Here is a 26,872-nt window from a genome sequence, read left to right on the forward strand (position 1 = left end):
TGTTTTAACGACCGCTTCACTCTTAACACACTCGTCCGATGCGCTTTCACGCTCTCGACAAGCCCAAATATGACAGCCCCATATTTGAAAAGCAGCATGCAGCATCACACTACACCATATCAAGCAATGACAAGTTACAGTACAAACTAATTATTGACGAACTCAAGCAAAACTGACAACGACAGAATGGCCGTATTCACACTAAAGACGGATTGTCCGTTGGATAATTCACGTCAGACAGATAATACGTCATAATTTGAAAGTGGAACGGTCTTAATTTTGGATGGACAATCCGCCGGACTTTATGCATCCGTTTTCCGTCAGTTTTGACGGATTTTGAAGATTAGTTATCGGTCTCTAGTGTGAAAACGGCTAATGACAAAATCCACAATGGGACCTTACGGCCAAAGTAAGGAAGAAACAGCAATTCTAATCCCTTGAGAATATAAGATATTAGTACTGAATTAAAAGACAGCCTTTTTTACATTGTCCATGATGCCAGACCATTCCAGCTCTCTTTGTGATAAATTTCATTTTGCTGGTGCATCAGCAGTCACAGTGACAAGAAATGATCATCATAATGGTAGCTGTTTAAAAGAAATCTTAAAAAATCTTAATCCGCAATCTTTTAAGCAAAATAGCAACTCGGGCCTTGGGATGACAAAACTTACAGTGATTCATTCATTGTGGATAATAGACTTGTTGATCATGATTAAATATACCACGACGAAAATGCCAATCAAGTCCTGTGCACCCAAAGCGCCGTCACGACTGGCTACTGTAGTCATTCGAAGAGATTATTGCGGCTCAACAAGCAGCGAACTTTTTCAGTGCGTGTGTGTAATCCATTTCATTTAGTTTTTGTAAGGATTTCGCCTGATGGTCTTAGCTATAAAGATCTGGTCCTGAAACCCCCAAAGAGTTGTTGTGTATGAAATGAATGACCACTGGATTAAAATGTGAGAAAGGTCGATTGTAGTAGAAGAACTATCATAATCAAGATAAAAGATTACCTGTTTGGTTGTCAGTTGTCAAATTGATAACAGTAACTATTAAAAAGACAAAAAAATATATACATTTCCAGATTCCACAACAGTAATTTCATTTGCCAATACAAAATTATTGTGCTTAACTACACTTTCCGAATCTACACTCGTGTCACCACAAGGCTGAGTTAATTGCTGATTTTCACTGTTACGACAACGAAAATAAAATTTAAAATCGTTTAATCGTTCGGTAGCAAGGGACCTTTTGCTTAACCCAGGGGATAGAAAAGGTTCGACATATAAGCGAGTCTGAAAGTTGAAGCCAAATAAATGCTAAAAAACGCACTCGAAAAGAAAACCAACATGTTCATATATCTGCTTAGACTTGTACAAGAAGTGGCTGTCAACTATCCTAATCATGATAAAAGATTACCTGCTGTCTTGTCTGTTGGCGGCTTGACAACAGCATCTATTAAAAAGAAAGAAATAACAATACATTTGGCTTGGCGCACGCTACTGGTGTACACGAGCGTAACACCGTGCCTTATGCACGATTCGCGCACAAGAAAAGGCACGGTTTTTGTGCCAAAGCACGGGAAAAAAACATGCAAAGGCACAGATTAGGCACACTTTAGGCACAGTTAAGGCACGTTTTAAATATTGCTAAGGCACATTTTAGGCACAGTTTGGGCACAGTTTTGGCACGGTTTAGGCACGGTTTAGGCACAAATATTCAACGCTGGGCACTTTTTTGAAAATCTTTGTAACCCGACTTGCAAAAAAGAACAAACTTGGTACGAATTACAAAAATAATTCAGATCAAACACGATACAGTTAGAAGTATAGGAAGTGTAAGTTTTGAGTCGCGCCGAAAGTCTGAAAAATTAAAGTATTCTTCGACAGTCCATGTTTACACACGCGATGTATGCGGTCTGAACCTTTTCAATTGCCATGCAATTTTATAGACTCGCTTTCTTTCGTTTCTAAAAGAAATCGTGAAAGAAAGTCGAAGCCATAATAACAAAAACAAAGCTAAAGAAGTAAGGCACAAAAAGAGCCAATAAAAGTCGTAGAAAAATAATACTTTTTGTGATCGCGGTAAAATTGGCCTGAATTTGCATAACAACATGAAAAGTACAAAGTGGTAATTTGAAACCTTCATGCCAACGCGTGTTGTTTTTTAAATACAAAATGCGGCTGCTTTTTAAAAATATTTCTCTAACTAAAAAAGTAGGATTTACACTTAGTAGTAAAATAATTCAAGCTGCTTGTTTGTTTTTGTTTTCTGGCTCTGTTAGCAAATTAAGCTTTGATCGTATAACAATCGATGAGACGTGCCATTTATTTTGCTTCAAAACTCATCGGCGTGCAATCAATTTTTTCATTTTCATTTTATAAGTCATATCACAAGTAAATTCTTTTTTTGAATGCAAATCTGCCCTCCCGAAAAAAACAAATGTTTCGTTCCACCTAAACGCTCCATTAAGAAGGGGAGAAGGAACCTACTTGGAAATTTTTTAACATTGATGAAATTAGCATATCAACAATGTAATTGAGCTGAGCACTTACTTTAAATACGCTAACCTGTTTAAGATTCCATTTTCCTGTTTGTCGGGGCTTCCCCTGCTGTCTCTAACCGTATTCTGAGTCATGTTATTTCTTATTAGGGGATAAAAAGGTCGTCAGACCGTGTTTCTAGACTTTGTAAACCTCAAAACTGACATAATTGCCGTGCGCCCTTCGTTCGCTGTGGAGCTCGATAGGCTGGACACGATTTTCCGAGTGACTCAATATTTTGGCACAACTTGTGCACAGATTAGGCACAGTTTGGGCACAACTTAGGCACGGCTTAGGCACGTTTTTCAAAACTAAAATGCACACTTTATGCACATCTTAGGCACATTTTAGGCACAAAATCTTTATGCCAAAGCACACTCTAGAATCCGATTTTCGGTCCAACGCACGGTTTACGAATTTTCACGTTAAAAAAATACTGTCTAACCTTACATATTTGATCTTAGCGTAAAAATGGGTTTCCCGAAGTCTTAACAGTTAGTCTATAAGGAAGGTTTAACTTATGAGCATTCCAAAAATTATTATATCTTCTCTTAACAACAACAGAAAGTCAATGAAAACCAATCTTTTAAATTGACGTTCGCGCTGCACAGAGATCGTATGTAGACAGAACATCTTTGTGAAAACGCCTTAAACTTTGTTGTTTTGGCATTATGTTTAGTAATTTTTAATACAGTTAGTACTCATAAGTCACTGACCTCTTCGGAGAAATTTTTCCAAAGTACCATTAACAGAAACAGAGAAATCCCACAATATGCGTGGTTAGACTGTAAATGTTACGCGAGCTGTTAAAAAATGGTCCCATTTTGAGCAATACTTTTCATATTTCAATTTTATTTTGGTCTTACAGCCAGAAAAAAAATATTCAATGAAAAGCTGTTTATAAACTTTAACTTCTTGCCAAATATCGATGCGATCTGAGTTTTAATAAGTTCATAAGAGCCAAACGATGTGAGATTCTTAGCCATGTACACCAGTAGCGTGCGCCAGGCCATTTCCAGATTCCACAACAATAGTTGCATTTGGCAAATACAAAATTATTTTGCTTAACTACGCTTTCCGAATCGTCATACACGTAATTGTCAATTTATGGTATGTAACGAGTTGTCACAAATAGTTAATGCAATAAGTCCAACGGCGCGTAAACGATAGGACAAGGTGAAACTGTACAATTCCGCTGAGGAAGACAGTAAGGTCGAGACCGGTCCGGAAAATGGCTTGTTTTGGTTGAGACGGCTGGATCGGTACCCAACCATAAGTAACATCCTTAATTTCCATGGTTCCGTTATAGGGGATGGTACTCATGCTGAACCTAGACACCTTCTCCTGGTAAGACAGCCTGTGCAAATTATAAATCGCCTGTCCAGAGGGAGCTGTTAGACTTCAATAAAAAGAGAAAACCTAGTCACTTGCACTTTTGCATTAACAACCTCGTTTTCTTGACATGAAGAAGCAAGCACATACAGCCGCACGCGCAAAATTGGAGCCAGCGATAACATCGGAGACAAAAGTTTCAGCTGTATAATTCTCTAGTGGCAAGCAAATTGGAAGAAATACACAAGCAGCACAAGCAGGTATCAAAATGTGGGGATAGAAACTACGACATTAACATTTACAGTTTATCGCGTTAAACACAGGAAACGTCGAACAATTGTCCAGGAAAATAAGAACCACTTGTTACGCAATTTTTTGACGCCACACCGACGTCATACACACATATAGATTTTCGCGCGAGATTGGAGCCACCACCGGCAATGAAACCAGAGACAAACAATTCTCTAGTGGCAAGCAAGTTGCCAGAAATACATACGCAGAACATGGAAGCGCTTAACTGCAGAATACCCGTAATCTTCGCTGTCATCCTGAGTTTCTAAAACGATTTCCCCGCTTTCATCGGCCATATTCCTATTGCTGATCTCACTTCGGATACCAGAGTTAGACTCCGTGAGTTCAGCGAATGAAACGTACTACGATAATGACAAGTTTCCACTGTTTTAACGACCGCTTCACTCTTAACACACTCGTCCGATGCGCTTTCACGCTCTCGACAAGCCCAAATATGACAGCCCCATATTTGAAAAGCAGCATGCAGCATCACACTACACCATATCAAGCAATGACAAGTTACAGTACAAACTAATTATTGACGAACTCAAGCAAAACTGACAACGACAGAATGGCCGTATTCACACTAAAGACGGATTGTCCGTTGGATAATTCACGTCAGACAGATAATACGTCATAATTTGAAAGTGGAACGGTCTTAATTTTGGATGGACAATCCGCCGGACTTTATGCATCCGTTTTCCGTCAGTTTTGACGGATTTTGAAGATTAGTTATCGGTCTCTAGTGTGAAAACGGCTAATGACAAAATCCACAATGGGATCTTACGGCCAAAGTAAGGAAGAAACAGCAATTCTAATCCCTTGAGAATATAAGATATTAGTACTGAATTAAAAGACAGCCTTTTTTACATTGTCCATGATGCCAGACCATTCCAGCTCTCTTTGTGATAAATTTCATTTTGCTGGTGCATCAGCAGTCACAGTGACAAGAAATGATCATCATAATGGTAGCTGTTTAAAAGAAATCTTAAAAAATCTTAATCCGCAATCTTTTAAGCAAAATAGCAACTCGGGCCTTGGGATGACAAAACTTACAGTGATTCATTCATTGTGGATAATAGACTTGTTGATCATGATTAAATATACCACGACGAAAATGCCAATCAAGTCCTGTGCACCCAAAGCGCCGTCACGACTGGCTACTGTAGTCATTCGAAGAGATTATTGCGGCTCAACAAGCAGCGAACTTTTTCAGTGCGTGTGTGTAATCCATTTCATTTAGTTTTTGTAAGGATTTCGCCTGATGGTCTTAGCTATAAAGATCTGGTCCTGAAACCCCCAAAGAGTTGTTGTGTATGAAATGAATGACCACTGGATTAAAATGTGAGAAAGGTCGATTGTAGTAGAAGAACTATCATAATCAAGATAAAAGATTACCTGTTTGGTTGTCAGTTGTCAAATTGATAACAGTAACTATTAAAAAGACAAAAAAATATATACATTTCCAGATTCCACAACAGTAATTTCATTTGCCAATACAAAATTATTGTGCTTAACTACACTTTCCGAATCTACACTCGTGTCACCACAAGGCTGAGTTAATTGCTGATTTTCACTGTTACGACAACGAAAATAAAATTTAAAATCGTTTAATCGTTCGGTAGCAAGGGACCTTTTGCTTAACCCAGGGGATAGAAAAGGTTCGACATATAAGCGAGTCTGAAAGTTGAAGCCAAATAAATGCTAAAAAACGCACTCGAAAAGAAAACCAACATGTTCATATATCTGCTTAGACTTGTACAAGAAGTGGCTGTCAACTATCCTAATCATGATAAAAGATTACCTGCTGTCTTGTCTGTTGGCGGCTTGACAACAGCATCTATTAAAAAGAAAGAAATAACAATACATTTGGCTTGGCGCACGCTACTGGTGTACACGAGCGTAACACCGTGCCTTATGCACGATTCGCGCACAAGAAAAGGCACGGTTTTTGTGCCAAAGCACGGGAAAAAAACATGCAAAGGCACAGATTAGGCACACTTTAGGCACAGTTAAGGCACGTTTTAAATATTGCTAAGGCACATTTTAGGCACAGTTTGGGCACAGTTTTGGCACGGTTTAGGCACGGTTTAGGCACAAATATTCAACGCTGGGCACTTTTTTGAAAATCTTTGTAACCCGACTTGCAAAAAAGAACAAACTTGGTACGAATTACAAAAATAATTCAGATCAAACACGATACAGTTAGAAGTATAGGAAGTGTAAGTTTTGAGTCGCGCCGAAAGTCTGAAAAATTAAAGTATTCTTCGACAGTCCATGTTTACACACGCGATGTATGCGGTCTGAACCTTTTCAATTGCCATGCAATTTTATAGACTCGCTTTCTTTCGTTTCTAAAAGAAATCGTGAAAGAAAGTCGAAGCCATAATAACAAAAACAAAGCTAAAGAAGTAAGGCACAAAAAGAGCCAATAAAAGTCGTAGAAAAATAATACTTTTTGTGATCGCGGTAAAATTGGCCTGAATTTGCATAACAACATGAAAAGTACAAAGTGGTAATTTGAAACCTTCATGCCAACGCGTGTTGTTTTTTAAATACAAAATGCGGCTGCTTTTTAAAAATATTTCTCTAACTAAAAAAGTAGGATTTACACTTAGTAGTAAAATAATTCAAGCTGCTTGTTTGTTTTTGTTTTCTGGCTCTGTTAGCAAATTAAGCTTTGATCGTATAACAATCGATGAGACGTGCCATTTATTTTGCTTCAAAACTCATCGGCGTGCAATCAATTTTTTCATTTTCATTTTATAAGTCATATCACAAGTAAATTCTTTTTTTGAATGCAAATCTGCCCTCCCGAAAAAAACAAATGTTTCGTTCCACCTAAACGCTCCATTAAGAAGGGGAGAAGAAACCTACTTGGAAATTTTTTAACATTGATGAAATTAGCATATCAACAATGTAATTGAGCTGAGCACTTACTTTAAATACGCTAACCTGTTTAAGATTCCATTTTCCTGTTTGTCGGGGCTTCCCCTGCTGTCTCTAACCGTATTCTGAGTCATGTTATTTCTTATTAGGGGATAAAAAGGTCGTCAGACCGTGTTTCTAGACTTTGTAAACCTCAAAACTGACATAATTGCCGTGCGCCCTTCGTTCGCTGTGGAGCTCGATAGGCTGGACACGATTTTCCGAGTGACTCAATATTTTGGCACAACTTGTGCACAGATTAGGCACAGTTTGGGCACAACTTAGGCACGGCTTAGGCACGTTTTTCAAAACTAAAATGCACACTTTATGCACGTCTTAGGCACATTTTAGGCACAAAATCTTTATGCCAAAGCACACTCTAGAATCCGATTTTCGGTCCAACGCACGGTTTACGAATTTTCACGTTAAAAAAATACTGTCTAACCTTACATATTTGATCTTAGCGTAAAAATGGGTTTCCCGAAGTCTTAACAGTTAGTCTATAAGGAAGGTTTAACTTATGAGCATTCCAAAAATTATTATATCTTCTCTTAACAACAACAGAAAGTCAATGAAAACCAATCTTTTAAATTGACGTTCGCGCTGCACAGAGATCGTATGTAGACAGAACATCTTTGTGAAAACGCCTTAAACTTTGTTGTTTTGGCATTATGTTCAGTAATTTTTAATACAGTTAGTACTCATAAGTCACTGACCTCTTCGGAGAAATTTTTCCAAAGTACCATTAACAGAAACAGAGAAATCCCACAATATGCGTGGTTAGACTGTAAATGTTACGCGAGCTGTTAAAAAATGGTCCCATTTTGAGCAATACTTTTCATATTTCAATTTTATTTTGGTCTTACAGCCAGAAAAAAAATATTCAATGAAAAGCTGTTTATAAACTTTAACTTCTTGCCAAATATCGATGCGATCTGAGTTTTAATAAGTTCATAAGAGCCAAACGATGTGAGATTCTTAGCCATGTACACCAGTAGCGTGCGCCAGGCCATTTCCAGATTCCACAACAATAGTTGCATTTGGCAAATACAAAATTATTTTGCTTAACTACGCTTTCCGAATCGTCATACACGTAATTGTCAATTTATGGTATGTAACGAGTTGTCACAAATAGTTAATGCAATAAGTCCAACGGCGCGTAAACGATAGGACAAGGTGAAACTGTACAATTCCGCTGAGGAAGACAGTAAGGTCGAGACCGGTCCGGAAAATGGCTTGTTTTGGTTGAGACGGCTGGATCGGTACCCAACCATAAGTAACATCCTTAATTTCCATGGTTCCGTTATAGGGGATGGTACGCATGCTGAACCTAGACACCTTCTCCTGGTAAGACAGCCTGTGCAAATTATAAATCGCCTGTCCAGAGGGAGCTGTTAGACTTCAATAAAAAGAGAAAACCTAGTCACTTGCACTTTTGCATTAACAACCTCGTTTTCTTGACATGAAGAAGCAAGCACATACAGCCGCACGCGCAAAATTGGAGCCAGCGATAACATCGGAGACAAAAGTTTCAGCTGTATAATTCTCTAGTGGCAAGCAAATTGGAAGAAATACACAAGCAGCACAAGCAGGTATCAAAATGTGGGGATAGAAACTACGACATTAACATTTACAGTTTATCGCGTTAAACACAGGAAACGTCGAACAATTGTCCAGGAAAATAAGAACCACTTGTTACGCAATTTTTTGACGCCACACCGACGTCATACACACATATAGATTTTCGCGCGAGATTGGAGCCACCACCGGCAATGAAACCAGAGACAAACAATTCTCTAGTGGCAAGCAAGTTGCCAGAAATACATACGCAGAACATGGAAGCGCTTAACTGCAGAATACCCGTAATCTTCGCTGTCATCCTGAGTTTCTAAAACGATTTCCCCGCTTTCATCGGCCATATTCCTATTGCTGATCTCACTTCGGATACCAGAGTTAGACTCCGTGAGTTCAGCGAATGAAACGTACTACGATAATGACAAGTTTCCACTGTTTTAACGACCGCTTCACTCTTAACACACTCGTCCGATGCGCTTTCACGCTCTCGACAAGCCTAAATATGACAGCCCCATATTTGAAAAGCAGCATGCAGCATCACACTACACCATATCAAGCAATGACAAGTTACAGTACAAACTAATTATTGACGAACTCAAGCAAAACTGACAACGACAGAATGGCCGTATTCACACTAAAGACGGATTGTCCGTTGGATAATTCACGTCAGACAGATAATACGTCATAATTTGAAAGTGGAACGGTCTTAATTTTGGATGGACAATCCGCCGGACTTTATGCATCCGTTTTCCGTCAGTTTTGACGGATTTTGAAGATTAGTTATCGGTCTCTAGTGTGAAAACGGCTAATGACAAAATCCACAATGGGACCTTACGGCCAAAGTAAGGAAGAAACAGCAATTCTAATCCCTTGAGAATATAAGATATTAGTACTGAATTAAAAGACAGCCTTTTTTACATTGTCCATGATGCCAGACCATTCCAGCTCTCTTTGTGATAAATTTCATTTTGCTGGTGCATCAGCAGTCACAGTGACAAGAAATGATCATCATAATGGTAGCTGTTTAAAAGAAATCTTAAAAAATCTTAATCCGCAATCTTTTAAGCAAAATAGCAACTCGGGCCTTGGGATGACAAAACTTACAGTGATTCATTCATTGTGGATAATAGACTTGTTGATCATGATTAAATATACCACGACGAAAATGCCAATCAAGTCGTGTGCACCCAAAGCGCCGTCACGACTGGCTACTGTAGTCATTCAAAGAGATTATTGCGGCTTAACAAGCAGCGAACTTTTTCAGTGCGTGTGTGTAATCCATTTCATTTAGTTTTTGTAAGGATTTCGCCTGATGGTCTTAGCTATAAAGATCTGGTCCTGAAACCCCCAAAGAGTTGTTGTGCATGAAATGAATGACCACTGGATTAAAATGTGAGAAAGGTCGATTGTAGTAGAAGAACTATCATAATCAAGATAAAAGATTACCTGTTTGGTTGTCAGTTGTCAAATTGATAACAGTAACTATTAAAAAGACAAAAAAATATATACATTTCCAGATTCCACAACAGTAATTTCATTTGCCAATACAAAATTATTGTGCTTAACTACACTTTCCGAATCTACACTCGTGTCACCACAAGGCTGAGTTAATTGCTGATTTTCACTGTTACGACAACGAAAATAAAATTTGAAATCGTTTAATCGTTCGGTAGCAAGGGTCCTTTTGCTTAACCCAGGGGATAGAAAAGGTTCGACATATAAGCGAGTCTGAAAGTTAAAGCCAAATAAATGCTAAAAAACGCACTCGAAAAGAAAACCAACATGTTCATATATCTCCTTAGACTTGTACAAGAAGTGGCTGTCAACTATCCTAATCATGATAAAAGAATACCTGCTGTCTTGTCGGTTGGCAGCTTGACAACAGCATCTATTAAAAAGAAAGAAATAAAAATATATTTCCAGATTCCACAACAATAGTTGCATTTGGCAAATACAAAATTATTTTGCTTAACTACGCTTTCCGAATCGTCATACACGTAATTGTCAATTTATGGTATGTAATGAGTTGTCACAAATAGTTAATGCAATTAGTCCAACGGCACTTAAGCGACCGGCCTTCAGCAATCCGGGTATAGAGGTCATTCAGATGTTCTGGTAAGTCGCTTCCTGTCTCTTGGGATTCCAGGCCAAATTCGAGCTGTTGGTGAAGGACACTTTCCACAGGTTCACATCTTGCCACCTCTGTGCCGCTACAAACTTTCCTTAGCTCACCAGAGAGGTTAACCACCCTCACCGGGACATAATATTTTTGGGCATCGATCAGTGTCTTACCCACTGTTACGTCAGATGGAAGGACGGCAGTCATGGATGGGCCCATTGTTTCCCATGTTTCACGCAGAGCGTTGTCCATAATCTTAGCCGCCACAATGGCATGCCTGTGAGGTAAGATCGGAGTGTCCACAACTGCTGTCACTCGATAGCAGCTGGCTTCTTCGCTGGGTAAAGGCTTATGAAGGGGAATTTCCTCGGCTCCAACTCCTACGCTTCCTGCTCCTGCATCGATAGTACAACCATGGGCCATCAGGAAGTCTAGGCCTAATATAAACCAGTCGGAAATATTTGCAACCAAAACTTCATGAGAGACTTGCGTCCCCCCCAATCCTGACCCAAAGCCTTAGTTTTCCACACACTTCCGCTGTTTCTCCTGTTGCAGTTATGAGCAAATTTTTTAGTGGGTCGTAGACGATAGAATGTCTGCTTGCTTAACACGTCTGGACAAACTACTGTGATATTGGCGCCTGTGTCCACACCATTGGACACATCACTCCTTCGATGTCTCCGTTTAAAGTAAGACTGCCCTTCTTAAGAGACAATTGTCCAGTGATCAACATCACTTGTAGGGTTATACTGATTGTTTGATGGGGCGGTCTTTCCCCCTTGAAGCCGGCCTTTTTTACTTTAAATGAGAGCTTGGGGAAAGTTCTGGTTCTGCATATCTCTTGATTTGTTTCCTCCAACCTTCCAACAGTCTCGTTTCACGTGGCCCCTTTTCCCACAAGCCCAGCACAGTGGGGGCCCGAAACTTTGGGAGGATAATACTTTAGCGAGCAGTCCTTTAACTTGTGCAAGTACATCATCCTGCTGGTATTTCCCGCGATCAGGTTCATCTGTTGAACTCCCTTCTGTTGCACCACAATACATGGCTCGAACTGGTATTCCCTTTGGCGGAAGGCTACTTGGTACGATTCCAGCTCCATAGCTGGCGTCAGAGAAGCCCGGAGGGACGGGGGCCGACTCTGCTTCAGTCGTAATTTTCCATCTCCGTCCAGGATCGCATTAATGAATTGCTCCTTTGCTACTAGGTACTTGATCTCTTCTAGGGCGAGAGGGTAAGCTAGTTTTACTATGCGCTCTAAATCCTTCGCTACTTCTTGTAAAGACTCTACGCGGCGTCTCCCTCTACTCTAAAGTTTAGAGCGATGAAGTTTTTGCTCGTGCGCTGACCCGAATCTGCTCTCACGAATCGCGACTAGCTCCTTGTAGTCTTGCCGGGTGCTTGGGGAAGGGTTTGGTAGTTTGTTTTCGAGATCCTCACTGCAGACTTAGAAAGTGATGAAAACTTGGATGTTTCAGGCTTAAGCCCTGATTTCAAAGGAGTTGAGGTTTCTACTTTCACTTGCATCGAATTCTCGGCAACAAGCGAGGCGCTCAGCTTACCCTCCAAACTCTTCAATGCTTTGTCCAGTCGCTAATTAAAGCTTCCTTGTGTTTCCTTGAGCCGTTCCTTTGTTTATAATCGAGAGAGTTTTCCTTTGGTGAAAATTCTTCCACCAGAGCGTTTATTTTCACCGCCAGTTTATCTTCGTGTAATTTGAGCTCGTTCTCTAGTTGAGTTGCTTGCGCATTTACACGTGTGCACGATTCTTTGAAGCGCTGCGATATTTCCTGTACTTGAGACTCGATTTTCATCCCTGTTGCTCCATTTTGTTTTCTATTCCGTTGTTCTGTTTTCCTAACGAGTGCAGAGCCTGTAAGATATCGTCCATACCCGCCCTCGAACACGCTGTTGGCTTCGCTGTCATCCTGAGTTTCTAAAATGATTTCCCCGCTTTCATCGGCCATATTCCTATTGCTGATCCCACTTCGGATACCAGAGTTAGACTCCGTGGGTTCAGCGAATGAAACGTACTACGATAATGACAAGTTTCCACTGTTTTATTCCGACCGCTTCACTCTTAGCACACTCGTCCGATGCGCTTTCACGCTCTCGACAAGCCCAAATATGGCAGCCCCATATTTGGAAAGCAGCATGCAGCATCACACTACACTATATCAAGCAACTACACTTTACAGTACAAACTAATTATAGACGAACTCAAGCAAAACTGACAACGACAGAATGGCCGTATTCACACTATAGACGGATTGTCCGTTGGATAATTCACGTCAGACAGATAATACGTTATAATTTGAAAATGGAACGGTCTTAATTTTGGATGGACAATCCGCCTGACTTTAAGCATCCGTTTTCCGTCAGTTCTGACGGATTTTGAGAATGATTTTTCCGTCCCTAGTGTGAAAACGGCTAATGACAAAATTCACAATGGGACCTTACGGCCAAAGTAAGGAAAAACAGCGATTTTAATTTTAACAAATAAATCTGTGGAGCGTTGAGACATACAGGGAAAAAAAGCGTTGTAGATTAGCTTATTTAAGATTTCAGTAATCTCTACTGAACACTCCTAACCAAGAGCCTTTCTGATCTTGTTTTATGTCTTTGGAAACCAGTAGGTTGTTTAGCGTCATAACAACATAGAGAGTAAAAAAAAAAAAACCTTAGTCTGAGCACAGAAATACACGACTACATGATCCTTTCGCTTCAACCTCAGCCTCCCTTTCCCTTGAACTTACCTTTAAAATGATATTGCGCCTTTTTTCCAGAATCATTTAGTGGGAGGGGTAATACCTGTTGATGCAATAATAATGATAATCATAATAAGAATCACAATGACGATGACGATGACGATGAAAATAATAACGATAATGATAACGGGAAACTTGTCAGCAAGTGAAAAACTCTTAATATATATGCAGCAGATGTTAACAAATATGAAATTTGAATCGCCCGCGTGAGTGACTAACTGCAAAGGGCCTAGCAAGTTACAGTTCGACTGTTTGCAACGGACAAACGGATCGCAAAGGCTTCGAACAATAGTTAGGGATCATAATTATAGATATTGAGCACTGAGAATAAATAGTTGTTTATGGTTAAATAGGAGCTTTTGGTTTGATGTATTGCAAATCAATTTAGACAGGGTTTTTTTGGCTTCTTGAAAGGGGCTGGGTAGGGGGCTTCGGAGCCTTCCACCTCCTCTCTAAAACTTTAAAACCGTTCATGCCACGGTCACCAAAATTACATACAACGACGTACTCATCATTTTCAACATCTAAGTAAGCATATAGTGATTTACACAGTGACGTGGGATGACTTCATTATGACGTCATATTGTTAAATTTCTTGGCACAATCCCAGTTTCCCTCAAAGTAGCCATAAAGCTAAAAATACTTAAGCAGTAAGGTGTCTGATAAAATCAAAAATTGGCTTACACAAAGATAATCTTTAAAAATAGCAGTGATGTCATGATGACGACATTTATTGTTAAAGAAGGAACTGGAACATCTGCCAACCTGCAGCTACCATTTTGAATTAATTACATGCATTATATTTTACTTAAGACCCGTGTATATCGATGTAGTAGTGATAGAAAATTTGATCTGCGTATAAAAGGATGCTTAGAAAGCAAACATTCTGCAAGTTACAATCACTGTTGAAAATTGACCCCGACACCAGCTATTTGGTCCCTTTGTTTGTTTGTTTGTTTTTTTCTCAAATTAGTCGCTAAAATGCCAGAATTACATTAACAGTTATATAAGTTTGATAAAATAATGCTAAATCAAGTGTGCTATAACAATGTAAACAATAACTAAACGTAAACTGACTTCGTTTTGGAGCATATGAATGCTTTGCCAATTACATTATTACTGACTTTGATACTTTTCGGAGATAAAAGAAAAAAGTGCGCTCATATTTAATATGTTATGTTATGTTATTTATTTATTATTTATTCAATACTATTAAGTTTGTGTTCAGGGGAAAGTTTTGTCATTTGTATTGTAATTTTTATCCATACCCCGGCATAAAAGGGCCATTTTTCTTCGCTTGCAAGACCATGTGAAGAATTATGAACAATCGCAAATGTGTCTGTCTGAAACGAAGAAATATATATTAGATAGGGTACATCGCATATGCCTTAAAGATTAACATAGAAAGACAAAGAAAAAAAACATAGAATGACAAAGAAAAAAAATGCTTGTGCAAATATCATAATTGTTCGCAAACTAGAGCCTATACAGAGTGTGTTTGCTCTGTTGATGCTTTTCTTTTTTTTCGCTTGCAAATACGGCTTCACTTTATTCATTTTAAAATCACAATAGTATTTAATTTATTTATTCGAAGTAAAATTGAGCTAGAGGCAGTATATAAGCAACCAACAACCTATTGTATTAGAACGACAACTGTCTCTTCCGGCGACATCTACGCACACCCGCGAGCTGTGATACCGTCGTTTGGGTCCAACCGTGGACACGTAACGAGAAAATAGGTTCAAAGTGGGTTCAAACATGAATGTTTGACGCTAAACATTTGAATTTTGAGAGGGCGCTAGACAAATGTGGGCACACCGCTCACTATAAAGAATTGATAGAAACCGGAAACAGCGCATTAAAAGTCTCTGGCATCCAGGTTAGCGACGTTTTCACAGCTTGAAGCATCTAACCTGATTTGTGTTCGCACAGCGAAATATTCATCGCAAGTATTAGACTTTAAGAAGAAGTAATGCAGTTTGAAACTCTCAAGAATAATTCTTAAAGGCAAATGAACTGTTTCTGAACGACAAATATTCCTGGAAAAAGTGAAAAAAAAAATCTTATTTAAGGTTTCGTGTTTCGCGCGTGATAACCTTTGCCTTTGGCTTTCACAGTGTGTCAGAATTCAGTATTCGTTACTTTGAATGAGGCTACCAGCCGTTAGAAAATCTCAATCTTTAATCTCAAACTGAAACTTTGACTCCAATACTGCAATCCCTTTGTAAATGAAATTCATTCCTAAATTATGAGCGGAACACGCTGATCAAAAACATGTCAACAAGGGGCGAGTCTATCTTTTTGTCGAGGGTCGAGGGTCGAGGGTCGAGGGTCGAGGGTTCCATGTCGTGGGTCGAGGGTAATTTTTTTTTTTCAATTTTTTTTATATAGAAAATGTGGTGCAGTTGTTGTTGTTTGATTAAAATAGTACGTGGACATTCGAATTCGCTTAAAAGCGAAGAACCTTCTCCCTTCCTGTGAAGGTAGACAGGCTGTGCCTAAAAAGAGTATCATAGAGCTTAGGCAGTGGCACCCAACGACTGTTTTCTGTAAAATATCTGTTCGGAGAAGCAAAAATTGTCTACAATGTTCTATTACTTGAGGAAGGCTAAAAATTTCTAGATGGCCGTTCCATTCATGTACAGTTTTCGTAACTTATCTAATAAATTCCCTACGATTTTCTAAAGTTAAGTTTTTCGCATTTCAGTCCCCAAGTTAGCCTATTTTTCGCAGAAAAAGGAAATCTTAAATTTTCGGATTCGAAAATGCCATGGAGAGAGGAATCAGAAAAATTCTCACTTTCATAAAACCTAAAATTGCATCTAAAATTTTCGGGAAAATAATACTGAGGCCCTAAGTAATTTCGAAAAGATTTAAGTTGCCCTAGAACGACCGAACAGATACAACTCAAGTTTTATAGCGCCGCTTAGAATGCATTTCAAGAGATTTGAGAGTACTCTTGATAAGCGAAAAAGTGTTTTAATCCTTTTAGGAGGAAACTGTCGTTGAGTGCCCCTACTTAGACTTATATTTCAGTCGCGTCTGCCTCTTCTCTGCCTTGCCTGGCTGTTCAGTAGGGTAGTTTGAATATGGAAATTTCACCGATTCTTGTTTTTTAAGGTGGCTCGATACAGTTTTTCAGGGCCAATACCTCCCAAGTTTGAGCATAAACTACGTCGCCATAAACAAAGTTTTGGAAAAATTGCCCCCACAGTTGTATTAGATAAAGATGAAAATTTCCTATGATCAGGGTTGCAACGGCATCGGAGTTGTCATAGCAACGAAATGACGCTATTACCTATTTTACTTGCAGCAATGTATCGCGGCACTGAGAACTGTTCTTCCAAAATCGTTCACGGGAGCTTTTTCCTCCAATAGCAGCCTCGGTGTTCGTGAAGTTTAAGCGAAATCTGTAAGAGCGTTATCGAGATATTTTGGGACGAAGTTTTTATGATTAGAAACACAGTAAAAAATGGACAATATTGAGGTTTGGCAGTTATCTGTAGATATTGAAGCGCTTTTGACATGCAATTTCACCTGATAGTAGTTTCAATCTTTTTAATATATATATTTAGCCACAGCTAAAAGCGAAGCTCCCATTCATAAATTTATAACTTAAATCAAACAATAATTTTGTATTCCACAAATCAGTTAACGTAAGGGCACATTCATGTGACTTTTGAGTGAAAAGCTAAGTGATTTTGGAGTGAAAAAAAATTTGTATCGAGTTGATATAGTCTTATATGTACACCCAAAAAAATAGTCTTCGGTCACATTTAAGAGCAATGATGGCTCTTGATCACAGTAGATAAGGCGTGCAAAACAAATTCTTGGAAAACAAATCGGACCGATTTTTTTGCGTTCGACAAGTTTACAAATTCTTGCCAATAAATCTGGGTGCGTGCAAACCAATCTTTTATTTTTTTATACACCATATCTGAGGAGAAAGAGTACTATGAGGCGCTGTTTTTACCATACAGACCTCGTACAAAATGCAGTATTTCACAATTTTTCAAGACAAATTGCATTCATTCAATATTCAGGACCATAGAGGCACGCGTGGACTTTTAATTAGCGAAACCGTTCAAAAAATTTCCAAAATCACCTATACGGCCAGCCGGTTCTAACTTTTGACAAGCGCCAAATTTGCGAAGAAATTTTAAATGAGTTACGCTTCAACGTGATAAAGAATTTATTGAGTCTATTTTTTATTAACGGTTTTATAACGATGTGTAATCTTAAAAAGCGTTTGATACGCTTGGTATTTTGAGTACTCCTGCGAGCGATGTTTATGAACGCCTGAAAACAAACGGCAAAGCGATGAAAATTACACTTTTGAGACTACCAAAAATCAATAAAGAAAAATAATTCGATAGAAAATTTACAGAGACAACAATTTTCATTCACGAAAACAAATGCGTATTTAAGTGTGTCTAAGAATCCTCAAGTCTTTACTAGTAAGCTTAAAGTTTATGTTTTAAGCCGCCGGTTTCCCGATGTTGGCTGTTTTCAAAGATGAACTCACGAAAAGAAAATCGTTCAAAGCTTTCTTTCTACAGCCAAAATTATAACTAAACATTCTTCGGAAAGTTTTTTCTTTCTATTTAGGTGAATTAATATCGACTAAAGGCTTTTTAAAGTTCTGTAAGCTTAAGCTTATATCAAACCTCATACGAGGTCAGATCAGTGTCTCAGTCAAATCTTAATACAAACGTGCATAAACTAGCTTCATAAACTGCGCAGCTGGACTTCATGAAATTAGATTAAATACAATAATTAGTCAGGCTTACCATATTTCGAGATGCAGCTCCTGAAAGCTATCAAGTAAGGCAAGGATCGCTTAAGCCTTTATAATTCTCGTACGCATCCAGCAAGGTGAAAAACAAAAACGATGCCATCCGAAATCGGATTATCGGCTTTGACAAGCGACGCATTTTTCAACCAAAAACCCAAGAAACAAACCAGCCATGAATAAGAGAACACTCTTGATAACAGCTGTATTTCATTTTGTACATCCAGTGGAAAAAGACAGTTAAAAACATCACAAGTTGACTCAAAACTCTGTCAGCTTCAGCTGTCAAAGTAAACAACTTTCAAGATGCTGCATAAATTTTACGCATGAACTCACCTGTCAAATTTTAACCAATCAGAGCATAAAAATTGGACGTGGAGCCTGACCAACACGTGACCATAGTAAGAAAAGGTCTTCCCCGCCTGTATTTTAAAAAAACTGGCTGAATTTTTGCGTCTGAAGTCAGTTTGAAATCAAAATCGTAATAGTGCGGGGCGATACTGACATAAACACAACATATTTGATATGAATTTAAAACAAAAGTAAACGTGAGCCTGCGATCATTTGAAAACGAGTAAATTGTCAGCGGATAACTTCAAAAAAATACTCGACCTCGATGGGTAGACACCTGAGCCCCCGATTCGGTCAGGTGATAGTGGTCAGCGGATACCCTGTTTTGACAGCTGTCAATTGATATGCAATCAGCTTTCTCCTGGGCTCCCAAAGTAGCTAGAAAGTGTGAGAGTAAACATTGGTATGCCTGTGGTGCGGACGGACGGTCGGTCGCTCGGTCAGTCGGTCACGTGATTACCAAATTTTCTGGGATGGGTAGATTTCCTTAGCTATGGGGCTCCGCCCACGCGCGCGCCTAAAAACGTGTGTGAAAGATCGTGGAGATAGCTCCAGCCGATTGCTAGAAAGAATGGTTTTATTAGTATGTATCGAAGCGCTCTAGTTAGCGGTTTTGTAAAAAAAAAGGTCTTCTTTAAAAAATTAGCGAATAATTTTTAAACCGCTCGATAGATTTTTTTTAAAATTTAAGATTCTTGAGATTAACCTTTCTTTTATAAGACCTTTTAGTTTCAAGATTATTGATACATTGTAAGGCGGTAAAATAAGGGCTACAACTCGTTACTTTTTTATCGGAAATTTCGTTATTACAAGTGAAAGACTCTCATTATTCAAGGCATTGTCTCCAAGTTTCATTTTCACGTGAACAACAGTAACTAACAATGCATCTGACATATGCAAAAATGCTAGCTATTGTTATGCAAGAAAATATGAAATTTGGAGACAATACCCTGAATAATGAGAGGCTTACATGTGTAAAGACAAAGTTTCTGCCAAAATATTGGCGAATTGTAGCCCTTATTTTACTGCCTTACAATATATCAATAATCTTGAAACTAAAGGGTCATATAAAAGGAAGGTTAATCTCAAGAATCTTATTTTTTTTTAAAAAAATATATCGAGTGGTTTAAAAATTATTCGCTAATTTGTTAAACTAGACCAAAATGTTCAAATACCGCTAACAAAAGCGCCTCGATGCATACTAATCAAATCCGTCTTTCTAGCAATCGGCTGGAGCTATCTCCACGGTCTTTCACACACGTTTTTAAAAAGATTGAAACTACTATCAGGTGAAATTGCATGTCAAAAGCGCTTCATTTTCTACAGATAACAGCCGAAAATCAAGATTATCCATTTTTTACCGTATTTCTAACCACAAAATCTTGATCCCAAAATATCTCGATAACGCTCTTACAGATTTCGCTTAAACAACTCCGATGTCATTGCAACCCTGATCATAAAAGATTTTCATCTTTATCTAATACAACTGTGGGGGCAATTTTTCCAAAACTTTGTTTATGGCGACGTAGTTTATGCTCAAACTTGGGAGGTATTGGCCTTGAAAAACCGATCGAGCCACCTTAAGCTATCCCATTGTATGCGACCGAATTGTCGTGCTTTCAATAAAGTAGAAACTCGCCATGAAATTTTAAAATACAAGTCATCGATAATCACCGACACCGGAAATCGTGACCTAGGTACGTAGGTGCGTAGGTAGAGTGATAATTTAGATGGTTGATGCTATCGTCCGAGTCGCGCCGCAATAATAAACTCCTTCAATTACCAACGTTAATGTTCTGCAGCTTAAAATGTATATCACTGCAGAAATTTGAAAGACTTTGAAAAAAGGAACGCAAAACCATCACTTGTCGGCGCAGTTGATGGCGGCAGTGGGATAATAGGAAGTCATGTGGCGAAACTAATTTTGTACACATCTTTATCCCAAGTGTGCATTTCAAACAGAAATCAGAGGTGTCTGCTCAAAAAAACTTTCTTCACAACGGCTTCAGTGATTATTTCCTATTTTGCACGAAAAGGGGAGCTTTTATTCACGAACAGCGATCAGATCGAAGCAGACGATTATGCTAACTTTCAATAAAGTAATATGTTTCGTTTTTCATCGCCTCCATCTCATGAAGATGAGTCGGTCCGCCTAGCCAAAAACTGAGAAAAGTTCGAAGGTTTAGGTTAGGGCCTAGCCTTTATCACTAATTTAGCCGCATATCCTTTATTTGTTATTTTGTAATTCCTGCTTCCACAGGTGCCCCAGCCTAACCTCTGTGATATTTTTTTTTTAGGCACAACCTGTCTACCTTCACAGGAAGGGAGAAGGTTCTTTGCTTTTAAGCGAATTCGAATGTCCACGATACTATTTTAGTTAAACAACAACAACAACAACTGCACCACATTTTCTTTATAAAAAAAATTGAAAAAAAAAAATTACCCTTGACATGGTACCCTCGACCCTCGACAAAAAGATAGACTCCTATTATGGCCGTCAAACTTAAAATGTTTGGCGGCGAAACATGTCACGTTCACGTGAAAGTAGACCACGTGGGTCACGGAAGCAACAGACGAAAATAACCTTGGCAGCACGCGCGCGAACTTTAAATAGATTTTAAAAAAAATATCATGGGGCACAGGGATTCGCTCTCTTAGCTCATTCTCTCTTGGTTCGGGCTTCAGAGGTCATTTTCAGTACTCGATGGAAAGAAAGTCGACTAAACCGCGTTTAAACCGGCCGTAAGACACAGAGTGGCTATGAACTAAAGGTAAGAGAGCTTTTTGAATCAATATTTCGCGTGATCATGATTTTTTTTCCTTAGCGTTGTAAATTCGAATACATGTGATAAAATTGAACAATAAGGGCCCGAATCACATGAAATAAAGCAAGAAATATCGACGTTCGTTATCTTAAAGGCTACTAGTACAGGTACACAAACAAGAAGACTTCATATCTTTAAGATTCTTGCATTTATTTGGCATCAGATAATACAGTTATAATTCTAGTATATTCCAACCAAACTACACTTTCCCGTTCAGGGCTGTCAGTAGTTTAAAGTTATATGCGGAAGCCAAATTAAGGTTAATTGACAGCTGTCAAAATGAGACATGTACAGGCCACTATCAGAAAACTAATAACGTGGGCTCAGGTACACGATCTGGCATTTCGCCACTACAAGCCGGACTGAAATGTCTTACACTCACAGTCGATAGTCCGCTTTGTTCGAATATTCACCATCCTAATGAAGGTCAATTGACAGCTGTCAAACTAGAGCATCCGCTTGCCGTCATCACCTGACTGTATCACGGGCTCACTTTTCTAACCATTGAGGTCACGTATTTTTTTTAAGTTTTCCAGTAATATTTTATTTGATCACGGGCTCTATCCATCCTAGAAAATTTGGTAATCACGTGACCGTACACCGGCCGCCTGACCGTCCGCACCACAGGCATGCCACTGCTTAATCTCACACTTTCTAGCTAGTTTGGGAGCATGCAGCCTGATTTTGTACATCCATGTGACCATCCATGTTGTGATCAGTTGACAGCTGTCAAACCAGTGTAGCCGCTGACCAGTATTGATTGACCGTATCGCAGGCTCAGGTATCGACCCTCTGAGTTTGTGTACTTTTCTGAAATTATCTGCTGACAAGTTACTACTTTTCAAATGATCGCAAGCTCAAGTTCAATTTTTTTTTAACTCATGTGAAATAAGTTATGTTCATGAACGGCACCATTAAAATTTTGATTTCAAACTGACCTCGGACGCGAAAATTCAGCCGGCTTTTACATGCAGTCGCTTTTGAACTTTGACCATGGTCACGCGTTGGTCACGCTCTTCGTTTAATTTTTATGCTTTGATTTGTCAAAATTTGACAGGTGAGTTCATGCCGAAAATGTATGCAGCATCTGGAACTTGTTTTCTGATAGCTGAAGCTGACAGAGTTTTGTGTCGCCAACTTGTCATGTTCTTAACTGTCTTTTTCCACTGGATTTACAAAATGAATACAGCTGTCATCAAGATCCTTCTGTATTTCATGGCTGGTTTGTTTAGTGGATTTATAGTTGAGAAATGCGTCGCTTTTCAAAATCATCGGAAATCCAATTTCGTATGGCATTGTTTTCGTTTCTCATCTTGCTTGATGCATAAGAGGGTTTAAAAGGCTCAAGTGATTCTGGCCTTACTTGATGGCTTTCAGGAGCTGCATCTCGACTGGTAAGCCTGAGTAATTATTGTATTTGATGTGGTTTTTTCAGGTTTCCTAAAGTCGAGCGTAGTTTATGCGGCTAGTGTAAGCATGAGACAATGATTTGACTTACGATAGTATCAGGTACAAAACTTTAAAAAGCCTTTAGACATTTTCTGACCGCAATTAAAAACAAAAAAATGTTCCGAAGAATATTTAGTTACGATTTTGGCTGTAAAAAGAAAGCTCTGAGCGATTTTCTTGCCTCTTGAAAAATAGCAAACACCGGGAAGCCAGCTTAAAACATAAATCTGCCAGGTTTTCTATAAAGTTTATACGCTTATGCTTGCCTGACTCATGATTTTCCGAGACACTTTACCCTCAATACTTGTCTTCGTGAATGAAAATTGTTGTCTCTGTACACGTTTCATCGAATTATATTTATTTTATTGATTGTTAGTAGTCTTTCTCGCAATCTTAATCGCTGCGCCGCTTGTTTGCAGTCGTACATAAAAATCGCATGCAGTAGTACTCAAAATGACGCGCGTAAATATCAAACGTTTTTAAAGATTACACATAACAAAACCATAAATAAAGAGAAATAAAACCTAAACACAACAAATTCTCTATCATGTTGAAGCGCAACTCTATTAAAGTTCATTTACTTACAAGACAGCCGGGACTGGAAATTTGGTGATTAGGGACCTTAGGATCCGACAACGGCGATGTACATGCAAACGTCGCCGAAAAACAGACTTCGCATCATTTTAAACTTTTTTCGCGATTATCCCAATTCATCCTGTTACTTAAAAGAAGGGGATTTTGGCTGGAGCTGAAGAGAGGGAAACGCGCTCAACTTCGGACAGAGATGGTAAAACTTATCGCTCTGCCGTTCCCGTTCCCAAGTAAACTTAAAATTTGGTCATTTCACGTCGTAGTTGTGCAGTGAAGGCAAAGAAATGTACAAAAAAGCGTGATGCACGTGCAGAGCTGTTGTTTTGGTCATTAAACCTATTGTCTTTTTGACGTTCCCGTTCGGTATATTGATAAAGGGTAAGTACGGGGAACGCAAAGGAAACGCTCCAATAGGGTTTAATTTTGCTAACCTATAACTACTACTTTGTCACTTAACTTTGCAAATAAAGGACATATTTTGGCATAGCTTTTTAGGACTGCCGATATAAACTCGACATAACTGTAATTAGTTTCCTTTTCAGTTGAAGGTAATGAAATTTAATGAAAGTAATTTGGTTAGTTATTTTGTTTTTGTACCCGTGCACATTTTGTTTTGCAAAGGGCATGTAGAATATCCATGTGTAATTGCATGTTGATCTCGTGATTTCTATCCTGTATAAATTATTGACCCTGTGCTATTCGATGGAACTCGGCTCTCAGTGCAGTAAATTAAAAGAGTTTGCAAGTTACGTGGTTTTCCTGTTTCGAGTTCTTCTTCATTGTTGTTATAAATAAATCTATGAGAGTGTTCTTCTACTTTCCCTAGCTTGCTACTGTTTGTACCCGCCCCACAATGGAGCCAGACTGTCTATTTTATCGCCGTGACAAAGACTGTATTTTTGCGGCTGCCGTCGTTGATGCTCTTGTTGTTGTTGTTATTGCTGCTTTTTACTTTTACGGTGAATCAAGTTTCCCATTTACAAGGATAAGTCAAGTTAGATAATAACGTTATCAGTATTTTTGTTCTTAAGCGTCAAGTATTGGATTTTTGCGAACAAACCTTCTTCACGTCCCGGCAACAAACTTGTTGCTTATCTTTATATCCCTTTACATAGATCACCTTGTATCCATCCAAGTTTGCTGATGCTGATGAAAACAAATAAATAACTAAATAAATTTATGTACCCTATCTATAGTAAGTTGTCTAGTGTTTATTTACAGCTTTAGTATGAAACGATAGGTGTGCCATACTAGAACGCCAGCGTAGCAAACAGATACCTACATATATTATATCTGCGTACAAATTGTCTTAATTTGTTAAGTAAAATGTGTATTCTTGTTCTGAATATCTCGTTCAGTCATCAATGTCAGTCGTTAAACTTCGTGCATTTGATGAGGCAAAAGCCTGGTTTTCATATGGTTGTCCAGATCGTCCTCATATCGCCCAAGTCGTCAACAAGATGTGCTTGCGGGTTCGTCGAATAAGTCTCGATGGGCCTAATAATCTCAAAAAGGCAAAGCGATGGAAACAATCGAGTCAGCTATATGGAAACCAGGCATAATGTGCACCCACAACCTGAGACGTTATGTTCGGTATCAACAGATCTGTACAAATCAGGGTATTTATACAGCCAAGCAAGAGGAGGATTAGATAAGCGACTGAAAAAAAATAAATAAATAAAATATACCTGGATTTTTCAAAACCGGGTTAGCAAAAATATCAACTCATTCTACCACTTGGCAATTTAAAACAATAAAACTCGTTCAGAGGCCGATTAAAAGCCTTTATCTGACGCCGGGCAGTAAGTTAATGGTCCCTGAAAACATTCCAACGAGTCCAAATTTAAAATGACGCAAATTTTGGAACATTTATTCAGTTATCTGACTTCGCGAAATTTCAAACCGGTGTCACTTCAGTCTAGAAATTTTTTAAGTTGAGTGAACTGTAGCGAAAGAGTGCCTGGTTAAGACTTTCATAACAACTTAAATAGTTAGCAAAACACTACTTTTTTCGCGGTCCGATAAACAACAGGATTTCGCATGGAATAGACAACAAACTGAAAGGAACATAGTGCACAAATTCATCACCTTCTTATCTGCAAAAACCGGCCTATGGTTCAATGCCATTAGAGGTCGCTGAAACTAGAACTAGATTCAATTTTTCTGTGTCGAGAGTTGCTTTCCCAAGGTACAATCAGCTAAGCTAAACACCGACGAAACAATACTAATGGCCGGCAGAGATAATTTTGGCGAAACCGCAGTTCAACCACGCGATCACATACCTGTCTACACCATGCGGAAATCATACAATCACACACTTTCGCGGCACTGATAAGACTATCCACAACCACGCATAATATCCTCACGTTTAACATAAGCGAAATATTATCGAATACCTCGGAAAAACTCAGCATATTGGCAAATAAACACCACTGGACTTTTCTCTTACACTCGTCTTATTCAAGTTCCCGGATGTACAGTCACACGGTCGGCGGGGACCACCGCAGCCTGGTTTTCACACCAGAAAATAACGACGCCTTGGCCCGGGTCAACGTTCACCTGCAATTTTGCTCTCACTTAATTCATTTGACTCCCAAGAGCCTGTTCCCGAGGCCAAAGCCTTAGTGGTCACTTTAGAAAAGCGAACAATATCGTACCTTTCTGTCTCAGCCCGTATCAGGGTGATTGATCCGTTTAGCCAAATGAAACGAGAATATGATACGATATTGGACGATGCAGACTCTGCGAATCGTAATAACTTTTGTCCCATCTCAGAGCTTTACAGGGTCTTTACATGGTGCTATGCTGGAAATTTTCGCAAGGTGACCAATTTCTAAAAGTAAACTGCTAAACGGCACCGAAAACAGCTTTAGGTGCGCACTGATGTCAAAGAACTGTCACTTGTGTTTAAAGAAAGAATTGTGGGTAGGGAAAAAAATAGGGGGTGGGGGGTAAGATAGTAATTCTTTCTCCGTCCACTTCTACACAACCACTTTTATCTCTGATTGCGGTAATCACCCTGCAATTAAACAAACCAAAAACAAACAAACAAACAAACAAACAAAAACTAATTCAATAATTTAAGAAATGTCTAAAGCCCCATTACATTTAATTTGTCGACTTACCGGATGGAGGATTCCACGATATATTCGCATAAGTTCCTCTAGAATACTTGTAGAAGGTTATTTTAATATTTTCCGTTGGAATAGCATAGAGATTTTGATTTGAGAAGTTGTAGCAGGCGCCGTACCTCTGACAGTTATCTGTGTGCCCAAAAACAGAAGACCGCCCTTATGAGAGGGGCTGCTAAA

At 38.9% G+C, this 26,872-nt stretch overlaps 1 protein-coding gene across 3 annotated transcripts in view; it reads right to left on the minus strand.

Moving 5' to 3' along the window:
* LOC140936280 (uncharacterized) overlaps window positions 1–26,872 on the minus strand; it is a 217,528-nt gene that overhangs the window by 15,073 nt on the left and 175,583 nt on the right. For all 3 annotated transcript variants that reach the window (XM_073385725.1, XM_073385723.1, XM_073385724.1), the window contains exons 5-12: window positions 26,687–26,824; window positions 24,622–24,707; window positions 14,822–14,896; window positions 13,542–13,596; window positions 10,522–10,557; window positions 10,116–10,151; window positions 5,971–6,006; window positions 5,565–5,600 (exon numbers count right to left, since the gene is read on the minus strand). In XM_073385725.1, coding sequence (XP_073241826.1) covers window positions 5,565–5,600; window positions 5,971–6,006; window positions 10,116–10,151; window positions 10,522–10,557; window positions 13,542–13,596; window positions 14,822–14,896; window positions 24,622–24,707; window positions 26,687–26,824 — 498 coding nt within the window. The remainder of the gene's footprint in view (window positions 1–5,564; window positions 5,601–5,970; window positions 6,007–10,115; window positions 10,152–10,521; window positions 10,558–13,541; window positions 13,597–14,821; window positions 14,897–24,621; window positions 24,708–26,686; window positions 26,825–26,872) is intronic.

Source organism: Porites lutea, chromosome 5 (genome assembly GCF_958299795.1).
Source record: "Porites lutea chromosome 5, jaPorLute2.1, whole genome shotgun sequence".
Lineage (NCBI taxonomy): Eukaryota > Metazoa > Cnidaria > Anthozoa > Scleractinia > Poritidae > Porites > Porites lutea.